The 14,388-nt window shown below is 48.7% G+C and overlaps 5 protein-coding genes across 5 annotated transcripts; 2 read left to right on the forward strand and 3 right to left on the reverse strand.

The window, feature by feature from the left end:
- Positions 1-690: 690 nt before the first annotated feature.
- Positions 691-1,996, reverse strand: ASPSYDRAFT_75729 (aromatic ring-hydroxylating oxygenase subunit alpha; the record flags this gene model as incomplete). Its single annotated transcript, XM_040850822.1, has 2 exons — positions 691-1,086; positions 1,172-1,996. 2 exons carry the CDS (start codon positions 1,994-1,996, stop codon positions 691-693), a joined length of 1,221 nt encoding a protein of 406 aa, XP_040705490.1.
- Positions 1,997-5,462: 3,466 nt separating this feature from the next.
- ASPSYDRAFT_40229 (uncharacterized protein) lies at positions 5,463-6,342 on the reverse strand. The gene has a single exon (XM_040846040.1). It carries the CDS (start codon positions 6,167-6,169, stop codon positions 5,879-5,881), a length of 291 nt encoding a protein of 96 aa, XP_040705491.1. The 5' UTR covers positions 6,170-6,342; the 3' UTR covers positions 5,463-5,878.
- A 283-nt stretch (positions 6,343-6,625) lies between these two features.
- Positions 6,626-8,555, forward strand: ASPSYDRAFT_40230 (uncharacterized protein). The gene has a single exon (XM_040846041.1). It carries the CDS (start codon positions 6,671-6,673, stop codon positions 8,237-8,239), a length of 1,569 nt encoding a protein of 522 aa, XP_040705492.1. The 5' UTR covers positions 6,626-6,670; the 3' UTR covers positions 8,240-8,555.
- Positions 8,556-9,331: 776 nt separating this feature from the next.
- On the reverse strand, positions 9,332-11,920 carry ASPSYDRAFT_144385 (uncharacterized protein; the record flags this gene model as incomplete). The annotated part of the gene is made up of 2 exons (XM_040841424.1): positions 9,332-10,969; positions 11,018-11,920. 2 exons carry the CDS (start codon positions 11,918-11,920, stop codon positions 9,332-9,334), a joined length of 2,541 nt encoding a protein of 846 aa, XP_040705493.1.
- A 786-nt stretch (positions 11,921-12,706) lies between these two features.
- ASPSYDRAFT_27359 (uncharacterized protein) lies at positions 12,707-14,230 on the forward strand (the record flags this gene model as incomplete). Its single annotated transcript, XM_040844389.1, has 1 exon — positions 12,707-14,230. The coding sequence occupies one exon, from the start codon at positions 12,707-12,709 to the stop codon at positions 14,228-14,230; it is 1,524 nt and encodes a 507-aa protein (XP_040705494.1).
- Between the last annotated feature and the right edge of the window lie 158 nt (positions 14,231-14,388).

A 14,388-nucleotide genomic window follows, 5' to 3' on the forward strand; every position in this document is an offset into this window, starting at 1 on the left:
CAGAAGCGCACCGGGAGTAATATTCAATTTAGCTTTACTGCTGCAAGAATATGCCTATTTGACCCGGAAAGTGTACTAAATAAGCTGAATATCTTGTTAGCTACTCACACAGCCCCTTCAAGCCGTGGGGACCTTCAAAACGCTTTAAATACTTTCAATGCCTCACTCAGTTCGTCAACTACGGCGGCGTCAAGGGTCTTCAATTTATAAGCATTGTAAAAGAGGTTATCAAAGCCCTTCAACGCGATCAAAAAGAGCCATATGCCAAATAACATAAGGTTGCGAGCTCGCTCTATACAACACTGCACAGTTAGCAAGAGAAAGCTACGAGCTCCACGCTGTGAATTAAAAAAAGAAAATAAAAACAGAAAAGGGCTCGATATAAACTCTAGCTGGCTTCTAATGAATCCTTTTCTGTACAAGAAGCTAAATATCTTATGAGGCGGAGAAACGACGGTTGTATTCAAGCTGGTCCAGCAAAGAGCTCTACGTCGTACTCTTAAACACACCAACATGCGATCCCCCAGCATGCTCAGAACATAATATTCAGGGGAATACAATAGATAGATATCCTAATCGTTGTGATATTGAGATTGAACCAATTATATGTGTTCGGGTCGTTGGTAATGGCTTGAAAGTTTTCTAAGCATTGTCAAAGGATAACAAAAACGTCAAAATCAGAATACATAATCACCAAACCAATCCCTCGTCCTTCCTCCCACAAGCTAACGCCGCACAAATCTCCTCATCCATATCACTCTTCTCGACATCCTTGGTCGTAAGCCTATGTTTAGCCGGCCAAATCTCTTTGCCCGCATTCTTCTCTCTCTCAAAATGCTCGGTAATAACACCCCGAACCGTACTCTGGAAGAACAGCGGTGCCTTCTCGAACTTCGGGTGTAGTTGGCCCGAGGTAAATACGCCACGCTCGAGATTCCGCTGTGCGTTGACACAGAGGACTTTGTCTTCGCCCATCACCCGCGCGTACATGTCACTGATTAGCTTGAAGTCGGATTCGGATGAATGGCGGTTTCGGTAGATTTCGTAGGCCATCTTGCTGCTACCAGGGCCGTGGGGGAGGAATTTCTGGACCATTATGAAATGGGGTCGGCATTGTATGTTAGTTGCTTTGCGAGAGCAGAATTCAGGGTTAGGATGCTTACGAGATAACCATAGCAGACATAGGGAAATAGTACGTGCTAGCAGTGTAGAGACCTTTCCTGATCTGGTCTTCATTTGGGTCACAGTGGTGCTGGATGTGCCCGTCTTTCGTATCACTGTCGAAGGAGTCCAAGTTGAGGAAGTTAGGGATATCAGAATGCGTAGTTGGGCAGTGGTAGCACTCGTTAAAATTATCTGCAAGAATCTTCCAGTTATAGTGCCCTTCAAGCTCATATGAATGGTCCAGGTCGTAGTGGTTGAAATTCAAGCCCAGAGTCCGGTATCGCTCTTGTGTGTCAACGCCCTTAAAGTGCTCTTCCCAGGGAACCTCTGGGACCTCCTTTGCGTCGAGGTTCACCCAGACGAATCCGTTGACGTCGACCTTGGTATGAATCGGAAGGAGGCCATTACTATCCTTATCAAAGTCAAGGCCCTGGTAGCCCGTTGCCTTGGCGAGCTTGCCGTTCAGTCCATACGACCAGCCGTGGTACCGGCAGGCCAGGATCTTTGCATTTCCGGAACCCTCATTCTCGACGACGGGATAGGCGCGGTGGCGGCAAATGTTGTGGAAGGCGTTTACACTACCTTGGCGGTCTCGAATAATAAGGATGTCAAAGCCTGCCAGTTCATATCGGAGCCAGTCGCCCACCTCCTTGAGACGTGAGCTATGGGTCATGAAGAGCCACCGTTTGCTGAAGATAGCGCGGCGCTCCAACTCGTACATCTCTGGTGATGTGTACCAGGATGCTGGCAGGGCACGGATGGGCTGTTGTTTGACCTCTGGCTTGGGGGCGTTGCTGCCAAAGCCGAAATAGTGTAAGACTGCAGATGACATGATGAATTCTTTCTTTCTCTAAACAATCAAGTTCGTTTGCAAAGATTGGAATGCCTAGGCGAAGCCATTGCCACGTCCAGATATATATCATGTCCCCTCTCGGTTTCCATTGCCGACGCCGATGCACGGTCTAGTGGTATCGTCACTTAGGACGATTTCTCCAAAGTATGCTAGACAACGGTTTCTAACCAGAAGGAACAAGATCCCAGGTTTGAAGGTACATAATGCTGGCACATAAGACCCTGATAAATCCCTCGGGTGAACCGAAGAACAGAGACCCACTTGCTGCTATATCGACGTTTGCACTGCATTCAGTCTCCAACACTTCCCCATCATGTGGCAACACCAGCTGATCTCGGCTTCCATAACCGACGCGCGACGCGCAGATCGGAGCGGCTGGGGTAACAAATGACCCATCCTACCCCGGAGACAATGCCTCAAATTGGGCCCCAGGCGATAATGCGGCCCCTCTCCCGAGTAGAGGCTCGCAAGCCCAGAGGGGCTGCCATTGCGTAAGTATCATACTATTGTTCTCTGGCCGTCGGTCATAGGGGTTCTGACAACGGATGCAACGTCGGAAGGTGTGCTGCTTGCCGCCACAGCAAGATCAATTGCTCTGATGAGCCTTGCTTCAATTGCCGACGGCGATCGCTGGTTTGGCAATTTAAGAACTGGGATGGTAAGGGCGACAATATAGTCACTGTGCCATTCTGACTGAATAATGCGTTGAGACGGTAATGGATATCTACATGACATGCAAAATTAGGCGTAAAATTGAGAAAGGGATACTGACTTCAAGTATCCCTGCAATGAATGCTTTCTATCTGATGGTGCCATCTCTGGAGAGCTTTCTCTGACGCGAATGTGAACCCTAAACATGCCTGCGAGTCAAGGTATTGTGCGATATCTGTACAAGTCCTTTTACACCCCTGACAACAGTCCTCAAAGATACACAAAGATACACACCAAGAGGAGCAAAAATAGATTCATTCAGTCTTCCTTATGACTTTATGAGTCCTTTTGATGCCTAAAACCCACATTTCGACTAACTCCCTCATCATCATGACCTCTCACGCGAAACCACATCGCAATGATGGCCGACAAAGTTTGTCCAGAGCTCTGCGTACGATCTCCAGATTATATATAGTATAATTAGTTATGCCGGGCTGGCTCCGGAGCGTGATCAGTCCCAGATTTCAGATGTATGTGGTGCAAGTAGCTAAAGCTTAGCAACATGACTGGGGCCAGCGTTTATTTTTTCCAAGGGGTCAAAAAGGGTCCGGTGCGGGCCGAGCATTAGCGGGTGATCCCGGCTCGCCAGATTAATGATGCCAAGCCGTGGCTGCGGATGACCCGCTGGGCGGAGTACCTGCAAGGGGGGGACCCGTATTGGGGGCGGGGCGGGGGAGCCCGCAGAAGAGAAGGTTATCTCTTATTTTAATACAGTGATATTCTGATGTCGATGTTAAGATGCCAGGTGTGTTAGAGCTCGAGGTTTCTGGTCACTTAGCGTAGCCAATTGGTCGGAAGTTGCAGCGTCGCGTTTCAAGACCTCGTACCTGAGGCAGCAAACTAAATAAGTGGTTAAAATGGCCATGTTTGACATGTTTGCATGCGGAAGTAAGCTGCTACCACCAACTCTGAAGTTTGCTGAGATACCCTCTCAGCCAATCTTTTATATACTAATCAGGAAGGTTACTAGATAATACTATAACAATAAGATAGTAAAGCTTAGTTATATAATCTAATAATTAAATTATAATATTATATATATAGTAGCTAGCTACTATTTAAATAGGTACTAGGTAGTTATTAGAGCAGTAGCTAGCTATTATACCTACTAGTGGTTAATGTAGGATGTAAGAATATTTATTTATTATTATATATTTAATATACTTTTTAGTTCTTTATAATTAATATTAACTATTATTATAAAGTATATATTTACTAGAAATATTAACTTATTAGTATTATTTTATATTTTATATATATATATAATAAGTAGCACTATCTTTATAAACTAATATACTAATAGTAATCTAATACTAATTCTAGAGACCTACTAGGTAATATAAGTATTATTATAGCTAACTAGTTCTAATTAGGATTCTCTCATCTAGATACTAGTTTGAATTATATTAGTAATATATAACTCCTTTACTATAATCTAAAATACCGGAGTAGCTATTAAGTTTATACACGAACCTAGCGTTAGACACCACATACTCGTGACAAGAGTTGAGCGTCGTGACATAAGCTACAAAAGGACTGTCATAGACTTGCATTGCAAGTTCTTGCCGTTCTCAATCATTTGTCTCCTGACACCATACCACTCCGCGTTACCAGTTTAGTACATAACTTTCTGTACGTCGCCACACACCTGTCCTACACCTAATCCGAATTTAATTTAGAGCCGGCATGTAGTTAAGAGTTGGAAAACGGAAGAATGATACTTGACTGGGAAGCAAAAGGTGGATACCACTGTAGACAATTTCGAGGTTATCACTGAGCCGGGAATATGCATTTCTCTGCCTGCGGTTACGTGGTCAAGCCTGTCCCTCACTACAGAAGAATCTTGGTTCTCGTAGCAAACAGTCACCCGATTGTCCGTTGAGTGCACCGACGTCCCAAGAGGCTCTAGCTTCTTAACGGCCCCCTTCATCAACAATTCCTGCAATCATCCCATGCCCGGCACGGTACAATGACGTGGTGCCAATGTACCCTTCTGTACGTAGCCTGCGGCCGAAAAGCGGCGAGGATCGGCATGGATGCTTGTCTCCACAGAGGAAAGGAGGGGTAGCGGCCATCTACCGGTAAAGAAGGCGTCGGGAAGCAAGATCCGATGGCATATTTCTTGAAGCTTTCGGTCTCGGACTTCGGATTGCACAGATCAGCGAACCGGGGAGGTACAGGAAAAATAGCAATTATATACCAGACATAACATACGAAAGCAAAAGTATTAAGGTTGATCCCATGTTATAGATAAAAAATTGGATGAAAATTTAAGAAAAACTGACAGTTTTGGTAAAACCAGCAATAAATCGATCTTAAAAATAACAGTGTTACGCCTTCAGACCAGCGTTTCCGAAAGCCTCAAAAGGTCCACGTACTACTTCCCGAAATGGTGCATATTAGGATGGACATCTTCAAATTATCATACAGGTAGGAACGCTCATCCAAAGCAAAACAGGGATTCTATTCGATGCACTGAAATGGATGGTACTGTAACTTTACCTTCTCAAAAAAAGTAACATCATACTACTTCCTAACAGCCCACGAAACCATGGCTCCGGCAGGGTCATTTCCAATAATAGCAACTGTAGGATGATGATGACCACGATTTGGCATCAAGGCAGATGGTAGCAGGCAGTTAGAGAGCAGAGCCAAGACTCCAGTGGCCTTCTTTAATAGGGATATAACTCTTATTGTTTATCAGTGCTTATCTCGTTGCACAGGTAATGGGGATCCGAGATGCCTTTATTTAAACGTCGAGGGCTTTACTAGGGTAATTAATTTACTCCAATGTCTGAATAATCCAAGATTGTAGGTGCTGACCCTGTCTTGCCGAGACTGGTGCGCTGAGCTCCCGATGACAATACGGTCAATTGTGTACTGGTATTGCCAGCTGCACAATCGGTAAGTCATTCGACAGGTTCCGAAATTTCTAGCCAGCGCTGACGCCGCAGGTGTTGATATGAGACATGCTGGGTGGTAGCCCCCCACTTAAATCTGTGTCATTACGCAGATTCCACTTCGCCGTAGAGCCCAAAGATCCCAAATTTCTCCACTATGTTTGCCAGACACGTTGGCTCATCGTTCCTAATAGTATCAGGTGCGTTGTGTACCGCTTCGTATTTTGGCAGGTGCATTTCTAGAATCCCACTAGCAAGGCCAAGTCCTGAAAAAGGAGCCCAACTTGGACGCGTTGGTAAATTTAATGTTTCTCTTGTGAATAGCAGCAGGATGGTACGGCAGATAGATATTAGCGTCCTCCGGGCAAGTGGCACGCTGTACAACACGGTTATCAAGATGGGCTGTGATGGGCTGACGCACTTTACCCGTGGAAATGCAGCGCGCCTTTGTTCCTAATTTGCAGTGGCCGTGTGTGGTTGCTGTCCAAACTAGACTGTGGGGTAGTGGACTAGCAGTGGTAGTGAGGAGGCATCGTGCCATTGTGGAGGGCGTATCTCCGCTATGGACCCCACAGCGGTCAAGTCTATTTCTTCCGAGTCTCCTTGTCCCCGTATTCAAACGTTCCGAGATAAGAATAGAGTGTTTATCTTCAGTCCCGGGATGGAAATCCGAGATGTGACGTAGACGCGCCGTTTCTCCTGAGAATGTCGGTCGGCTCTAGATTTGGCAAAGGGTCCTGAGCGAGGCACTCCTGGCTGCTGAGTGATCGTGTAGTATCCATATGTCCAGGTTCATGTATTACATCGTTACAGGGTTAAGAAGAGGTTTCTAATATAGATTTATAGGGTCTCCTGATTTTTTCTATTATTTAAAAGCGAAACCTATTCATCCTGGGATAATAGTTCCTGCCAGTAGTAGTTAGCGGGGATCACGTGAGTCATGACATGTATCCCGTGTTCTTTCACCATTCCATAGTTGACCTGTGCTGGGCCTTCCCTGTAACACTCCGTGCTGGATAAGCCATTCCTTGAACTTGCAGCAATGCCATATCCTAACCAGACAAGTCCAAACTCGGGCGCAAATGTCGCATGCCTCAACTGCCGACAAAAACATCTCAAATGCGACGGTAAACCAGAAGGATGTGGCAGATGTCGCACTTCTTCACTCATTTGCCACTTTGTTCCATCGCGTCGGGGACGTAGGGGACAACCGAATGATTATTTGATTATTGATACAAGCTATGTCCCCGATATCGATGACCCTGACTTCCTTGGCGATGGTTCATTGCCCGTCTTGACGTCAAACGATCTCTGTTCCACGCCTTGGGCACAGCGCCCTCAAGGGGATTCGCCGATCAACATTCATCTAATCAAAGCATTCTATGAATACTTTCATCCTGCACATCCTATCTTGCCGCCATTTGACCTCTGGGCTGCATCTTCTCCCCCTCAATTCCTGATCGAAGTTGTCGAATTCATTGGGCTGCATCATCTTTCGCCCGGTCAAGTTCCTGAATGCCCCACTCACCTATGGACGACCATCGGCGAAGCTGTACTCTCCTTGGAAAAGGCGCAAGCGTATCTTTTCCTCAGTATTCTCCTACACGCCCGCAAAGTACCCGACGGTGCAAAAGAGTGCATCGGCTTGGCTATTCAATGTGCTTTCGGGCTCGGGCTTCATTCCCGAGAAATCTCAGATACCATGGAGATACAAAGCTTAGCTTGTGCGGAGAGTATGAGGCGCACACTTTGGGAGATATTCATTGTCGATACACTACTAGCTGCAGTGCAGGTCGGAGGTACGCTGCAATTTAACATGGGGACGCCTGACGTACCCCTACCATCAGAAGATTCAAAATTCAGCGATGGCAGTTCTGTGAATCTATCGATTTCTGCTAGAGACCTCGATCGCCGAGCATTCATCTCTGGCGATACCACCATGTCATCACTTGCATATCGCGTTGAAGCAACGCTTATTCTCCGACAGTGTATCATTGCTTGCGAAACACATGCTTGCGAGGATTCAATAGATGTCCTTGACTCGCAGGTTTCGGCGTGGTTTCACAGATGGCCCGGCGAAAATAGCACCATTCTCCAGTCCAACGGAAGGGTAAACCAGATCGACTTTCAAGCGGCGATGATTATGCATTGTTCCTTGCTCTACCTGCATTTCCCAAAATCTCTCTTGATCTCTTACCTTCCAACAACGCGTGACATTTTCTGTTCCAGGCCTCCACCTCTCGCAGCTCCCTCGCCGAACCCGCAAATGCACACCGCTAAGATTGCCAACGCAGCTGCCGAACTATCCAAGCTGGCCTCCCTCTCTACATCCGTCACTGGTCATTCTCCGTTCTTTGCATGTACACTTGTTTTGAGTTCCATAGTGCAGCTCACTGTTTTGTCCGCCCATATTGTGGACCAACCCGGAAAGCATTACTCCTATCTGGCGTTAAACATAGGGGTTCTTAAATCGATGGGCAGGTTGTGGAACATAGCAGCCTACTCCATGGAGAAGCTTCAGGAAATCACTCGCGAGGTCCAAAGCGCCTCTTCAAGGCCAAACAACGGGCTTGTTGGGTCGCTTTCAACGCAGTCTAGCCTAGAAAGTTGATAGATAGCCACTCTATCCTATGTTGTACCACGCCTACAAACAATGTATGCTGACAATATATATAATATGTGCTGTTATTCGCTGATCAGGTCCACATGCTCCTCGGACCAAACTCAACTAGAGTTTCGAAATCCACCAGTCCGGCGAACTTGGCAGTCGCGGAGTGCGTTCGACTGCCTTTTCAGCCATTCAGGATCGTGTCCATTTACACGCGGATCGAATAATATCTTCTCGCAACCAAACCCCTCATTCGATTCAAATACTGTTAGGAGTTACTCAGAGACATATCTTAATCAAAGGACCCTTGGGTTGTGACTCATAGAATGCGTCGTATTTTGAGTTCAGTCCGTCCTTGAGGCTTGTAACCGATCCATGTGGGTGTAGTGTACTCCATGTCTTCATACATTGGGACCCACGGTAGGCAGGATTTGCGTACCATCAGCAATGCGTCTAGCCTTGAAACAACTCTCACCATTAAGTGCCCAAGAGCCTGGATCGCATACGAAACCCAACAAATAGAGGGTCCTGCATCAAGTAGTTCTTTGGACCGTGCTCCAGGTGTTTTCCAGATGGGGCTCAGTAGACGAAGGACAGCGAGCTCCGCACGTACCAATTGAAATATACATTTCCGTCTTAGTGTTTAGTATATTCGGCGCCCCACAACTTCGGCGAGGTCGGAGATGAAAAAGCTCCGACAGAGAAATCTACATCATCCCTTTCCCGACTTGCCACGCTTGCTCGAAACCCACGGGGAGAAGCAGACAGAAGAAGCCGGTAGGATGGCTGCCGCCGGTGGGACTTATTCGCCGTCCAAGAGCCAAATGACCCCAAGGTTTGCCATGTCCCTTTCCCAGCTGGCCCCGAAGGAAATGTCTCAGAGACCCAGAGATACGGGCTTTGAGATTTATTGGAACAGAAACTCTCAGGCAGGCAGGGATCTACTACGAAGACTTGTTGAATTTCTGCCGGGCCGTGTGATCGTTGTAGTTTTTGCGGCCAAGTGCCAACCCAGTAGCTAGAGGTGACAGTATCGTACAATGGGATTCAATTGACTAGTTACTGCAGAGTAGTGTTACAGGCTTTCGGAAGGCCCTAATCCATTTCAACCGTCAACTGGCATGCAATGTGTTGCACGCTGGTGCCCACAAAGAGGTCGTAGATACCAGGATCGAGACGCCATGAGGCGGCTTTCTCATCGTACCATCGGAACTCTTCACTTCTAACGACAACACTAGCATCCCTGTGCTCCCCGGCGGGCACCCACACCTTAGTGAACCCGACTAAGCCTTTCGGATAACTTTGAAGACCACGGCCGCGGATTGAAGGGGATGGCGAGGCATAGACCTGAACCACTTCATGCCCAGCATACGAGCCAATATTGCTGACGGAGACGCGAACCGTGACATCCGACGCATATAGAGAGGCTAGTTTCCCGTATTGTTGAGGGTTGGAAAGCCTGAATGATGAATAGGACAGACCGAATCCAAATGGCCACAATGGCTCAATCTTTTGCTCATCGAACCATCGATAGCCCGTCAAAACTCCCTCCCCAATGACAGCGTGGTCGTTTGCCGCGTTTCCAGGGAACCAAGCACTAGATCCATGATCGGTGAGCTTCTTAGGGAAGGTAAGTGGTGTCTTGCCAGAGAAGTTGCAAAGGCCCAGCAATGCGTTGGCCAACGCGTGTCCATTTTCCTGTCCTTGGTACCAGCCAAGCACAAGAGCACGCGCTTGATCTGCCCAGGGCATCGTGAATGCGCTCGCTGCCTGTACCACGACAACCGTATTAGGATTGGTAGCACAGACCGAGGAGATGAGTTCGTTAGTGCGACCAGGTAAGTCCATATTCAGTCGATCGCCACCCTCGCCCTCGGAGTCCTTGTTATGTCCGACAATCAAGACGGCCATGTCCGACTCTCTGGCAGATTGCACCGCCCGGTTCAGCATGGCATCCTCGTCTTCCTCCAGGGCCATACCGATCCTGAGGCCAGAGACGCCAGGGAATAGTGTGTTATCGAACGACTCGATCGCCGGAAGGGTCGCCATATTATCCACCCGCAGTGCGTATGAGTGCCCGGCCTCGAGAGGTATCGCTGCGCAGCGATCTTCGCTGGAGCAACCCAGGAAGCCGCCTGTGATGGTTGTCCAGTCGGTGTTATTGATAATGAGCTGGTCGTTGAGGAAGAGCTTTGCCTTGCCTGTATTGGCAATGCTGAAGGTGTATCGACCAGATACCTTAACATTGACAATGCCTGTAGCCCTATATGAATAAGGGCTCCCTTTAAGAGTTGCAGGTACATCTCCGTCGCTCATCATATAAATTAGCGAATTCGGCCAGAAGGTGGTGGCAACGACCGGACTCTGGAACCCGTATCCTTCAAAGAATTCCACCTTGAGACCTTGCTTCGAACCATCGGGAAGACTAAGTGCGCCGTCGAGGAGAGGAGGACGCAAGGTAAACGGAATCCCTTGTTGGTACGAGACATGAAGCTCTGGGTTCGCCTTCTGCAGGGCCTCTGTCAGACATGCTTCCGGTGTGCTGATGTAGAACGGGTTGACTGCGGCACTGCCTGAGCCACCAGCAGTTGGTTTGCGAGCATTCGGGCCCAGGATAGTGAGTCTTTTAAGCGAGGTTGGTTTGAGGGGCAGGATACTATCATTCTTCAGTAAAACCAAGCCGCTTTCAGCAGCTTCCCGGACAATTTTATGGAAAGCAGCATTGCTGGAAGGCTGAAGGCTCTCCCGAGACTCAGAACTCTCAATCTTCTGCGACGCCACTTGAGTCTGTCCATCCAAGTCTTCCAGGGTGGGAAGAAGTCCGGCCTTTTCCAGCAACTGCAGCACTCGTCGCACACTGGTGTCCAGATGCTTACTTTCGTCCACTGATCCCGCTCGAACGGCGCCCAGCAGCTTCTTCCCTCGGCGGACAGGTGGACCCGGCATTTCGAGATCGGTTCCAGCGATAAGACTCTGCGCGGTGCTATTACAGCCACCCCAGTCACTCATGACAAGCCTGTCAAACTTCAACTCATCCCGGAGAAGTTGCTGGAGAACGAAGGGGCTCATATCCGCGTGAACGCCGTTAATCTTTGGGTAGCTGACCATCGACGTCCATGGGGAGGCTTGAAGAGCCATAACAAAAGGCTTCATATAGACCTCGCGAAGGGTACGCTCATTGATAGTTTGATCGACATTGAAACGCCGGGTCTCCGTGTCGTTGAGAATAAAGTGCTTCATGCAAGCACCGACTCCTTGGCTTTGAATACCCCGGATCATCGAGGTAGATAAAGCGCCGGTCAGGAACGGGTCCTCTCCATAGCCCTCGAAGTTACGGCCACCAAGCGGCGAACGCGAGAGATTCATTGTTGGCGCCAACAGAACATGGCACCCCTTGCGTCGTGTCTCCTCCCCAAGCACGGCACCAACCTTCTCGACCAGAGCAGAATCGAAGGTGGCTGCCAGCGATATAGCGCACGGGATGAGAGTGGTCAAAGAGCCATAGTTCCACTTGGTGCCTCGTGCGCCCGCGGGCCCATCGGTCGTCTGGAGGGCTTGAATACCGAGCCGATCAACCTGAGCCGTCTGCCACATGTTTTGGCCCGCAACTAATGACACCTTTTCGTCCAGGGTTAATTCATGGAGGAGCTTTTCCACCACGGGACTGAGAGTATCAGAAACCATTGTGGCAATTCTTTTAGTATTCCTCGACGGCGAAGGGGATTCGAAGTCAATGGTGGACAGTAGATTAGCGCAAAGGTGGCCAGATACTGCTTTATGACCACCCGTCTCAAGAAAGTCATTTATTGGCGTCCTGGGGAGCTACAACTGGAACTGGTTGTTGCCATTGCTGTCATAGTTTTGAGGCGTGTGTCACTTCGGCGATTCAGTGGAGACGGTTTCCCGGGATTCTACGGAGTATTTCGTTGACATTCTCCACGGCCCACCTGTTCAGAAATGGACCTTTGTGCTGGAATTTCTCCAGTCCCACCCCGAACACGGACTTGTGGAGGAGCATGGAGGCGTGGGACCCCGGCAGATATGCTGGGGAGCAGTGTGTTCCAGTCCGTATAGTCCTGTTCAAATGGACCCTGCCTCTGGCGTTGATTTAACTGGAACTCGGCTGGACTCGCTTTGTTCTCATTCCTGCGCTAGAGTTCTCCCTTTCTTTTAATTGGCCACAAACAACAGAATACGAGTTACACAAGGATTCAGTATTCCTGGCAGTATCGAGAACAGACTATCGGGGACGTCCAAGTGCCCTCGCGAGACCATTTATTTCTGAAAACGGGTTAACCTAGTTTTGCAAGAATTGTTCCATGGATGCTGGATGCCGCATATAGGACAGGTTTAAAAAGCACCCTTGGGCCCTGCCCGAAAATGTATACTGGCCTTCACTTGACTTCGCCGTCTATCACTTTCTAGCTTGTCCCCTACCCCTCTCTTCTTTTCAGCCCGGATCGTTGCAAAATGGTGCAGACAAACCACTCGGAAGATTCGGTGCGAACATTGCCCTGGCTGATTTGGATCGTTGTTGTCTTTGGTTCCATCTCCTCAGCCGGTTTCGGGTTTGACCAAGGATGGTGGTCCGCATTGATGAGTTCTTCTCAATTCGTTCAGAATTTTGGATCATTTAATCCTGTAACGAAACATTGGTCTCTTTCCTCTCAGCAACAGTCTCTGGGGACAGGCCTGGGCTACGTCGGTGTCATCGTCGGTGTGTTCTCCGGCTCGCCCCTCAATGAACGCCTGGGGAGAAAGAAAACTTTTTGGGTTCAAAGCTTCGTGGTGACAGTGGGGGTCATCATCGAGTCGACTACCAAACGAAGCTATACGCAATTCATCATCGGAAAGCTTATCGTGTATCTCGGGGGTGGAATTGCCACCAGTGTTATTCCTGCCTACCAAGGAGAGTGTGCGCCCAAATCCCTCCGTGGCTTGATGTCCGGAACTTATAACGCGTTCCTCATGATAGGTGGCTTCGCAGCATCACTCATCGTGTATCTCTGTCAACATATCCCCAGCAACTGGGCCTGGAGGGTGGTGATAGTAGCTCAAATTGCCATCCCCGTAGCTAGCTGGCTCAGTCTTCCATTCCTGCCAGAGTCTCCTTACTGGCTCGTTTCTCGAGGAAGACTAGACCAAGCCGTCGTTTCTTTTCGTCGTCTACGCGGACCCTCCTTCCGTGCAGAGGAAGAAGTCGCAGCCATACAGCAGCTACAGCAGGAGCAGCGCGAGCGACAGGCCACCGCAACCTGGGCCGCCTGCTTTACCCACCCGGTCAACAGACGACGCACGATCATTTCTGTCGGTTCTCAGGTCTTCCAGCAGGCACAAGGTATCTCTTTCGTTGCAAATTACCAGTCCGTCTTTCTTCAGGAGATCGGGTTCAAAGAGGTCCTTCTGATGGCGGTAGTCGTTTATGTGATTGGTGTCGTGGCAAATTTGATTTCAATGGCCACTACGGATCTCCTAGGCCGGCGTAAAGTCCTGCTCTGCTCTTCTGTGGCGCTAGGGGCCTGTATGATAACAATCGGTGGCTTAACAGCAAATGGCGCCGAAAGCATGTCCTACTCCATGCAAGTCGCAGCTGTTGTGATGCTGATGCTGTGGTTCTTCTCATTCCAGATAACATGGGGCCCGCTAGCATGGGTTTTGACAGCTGAGGTACCGCCGAAGGAAGTCAGAGAGAAGACTGTGGCGATGTCCGGAATGGGAGCCTACATCACCGGACTGGTTATCGTCTTCGTCAATCCTTTCACCCAGACTGAAATTGGTGGACGTGTTGCATTCATATACGGGAGTCTCTCTGTCGTGTCGTTTCTTTTTACCTGGTTTTTTGTCCCAGAGTTGAATCAACGATCCCTGGAACAGATTGACGAGATGTTCGAAGACCGACTCCCAACACGCGCATTCAGTTCACACGTCTGTCGGACGGCGGTCGATCTAACGGTCGAAAAGAGAAATGAAGAAACCTTCATCGAGAATGCCTAGTCGTATTTAATTTGGAGCGTTGGTACGATGCAGAACGGCAAATCACGCTTGGGATTAGGAATATGGCGTATTCTCGGTAGTTAGCCAAAGCTAAACAAACGCACATTGGCTGTATTTGAACTTGTTTCCGCAACAAGACATCCATTAGGGCTGATACA

This window comes from Aspergillus sydowii, assembly GCF_001890705.1.
Source record: "Aspergillus sydowii CBS 593.65 unplaced genomic scaffold ASPSYscaffold_2, whole genome shotgun sequence".
NCBI lineage: Eukaryota > Fungi > Ascomycota > Eurotiomycetes > Eurotiales > Aspergillaceae > Aspergillus > Aspergillus sydowii.

What these genes read in the sequence shown, in the direction of transcription:
- ASPSYDRAFT_40229 (XM_040846040.1), bottom strand. Translation starts at nt 6,169, where the DNA reads ATGGCACGATGCCTCCTCACTACCACTGCTAGTCCACTACCCCACAGT.
- ASPSYDRAFT_40230 (XM_040846041.1), top strand. Translation starts at nt 6,671, where the DNA reads ATGCCATATCCTAACCAGACAAGTCCAAACTCGGGCGCAAATGTCGCA.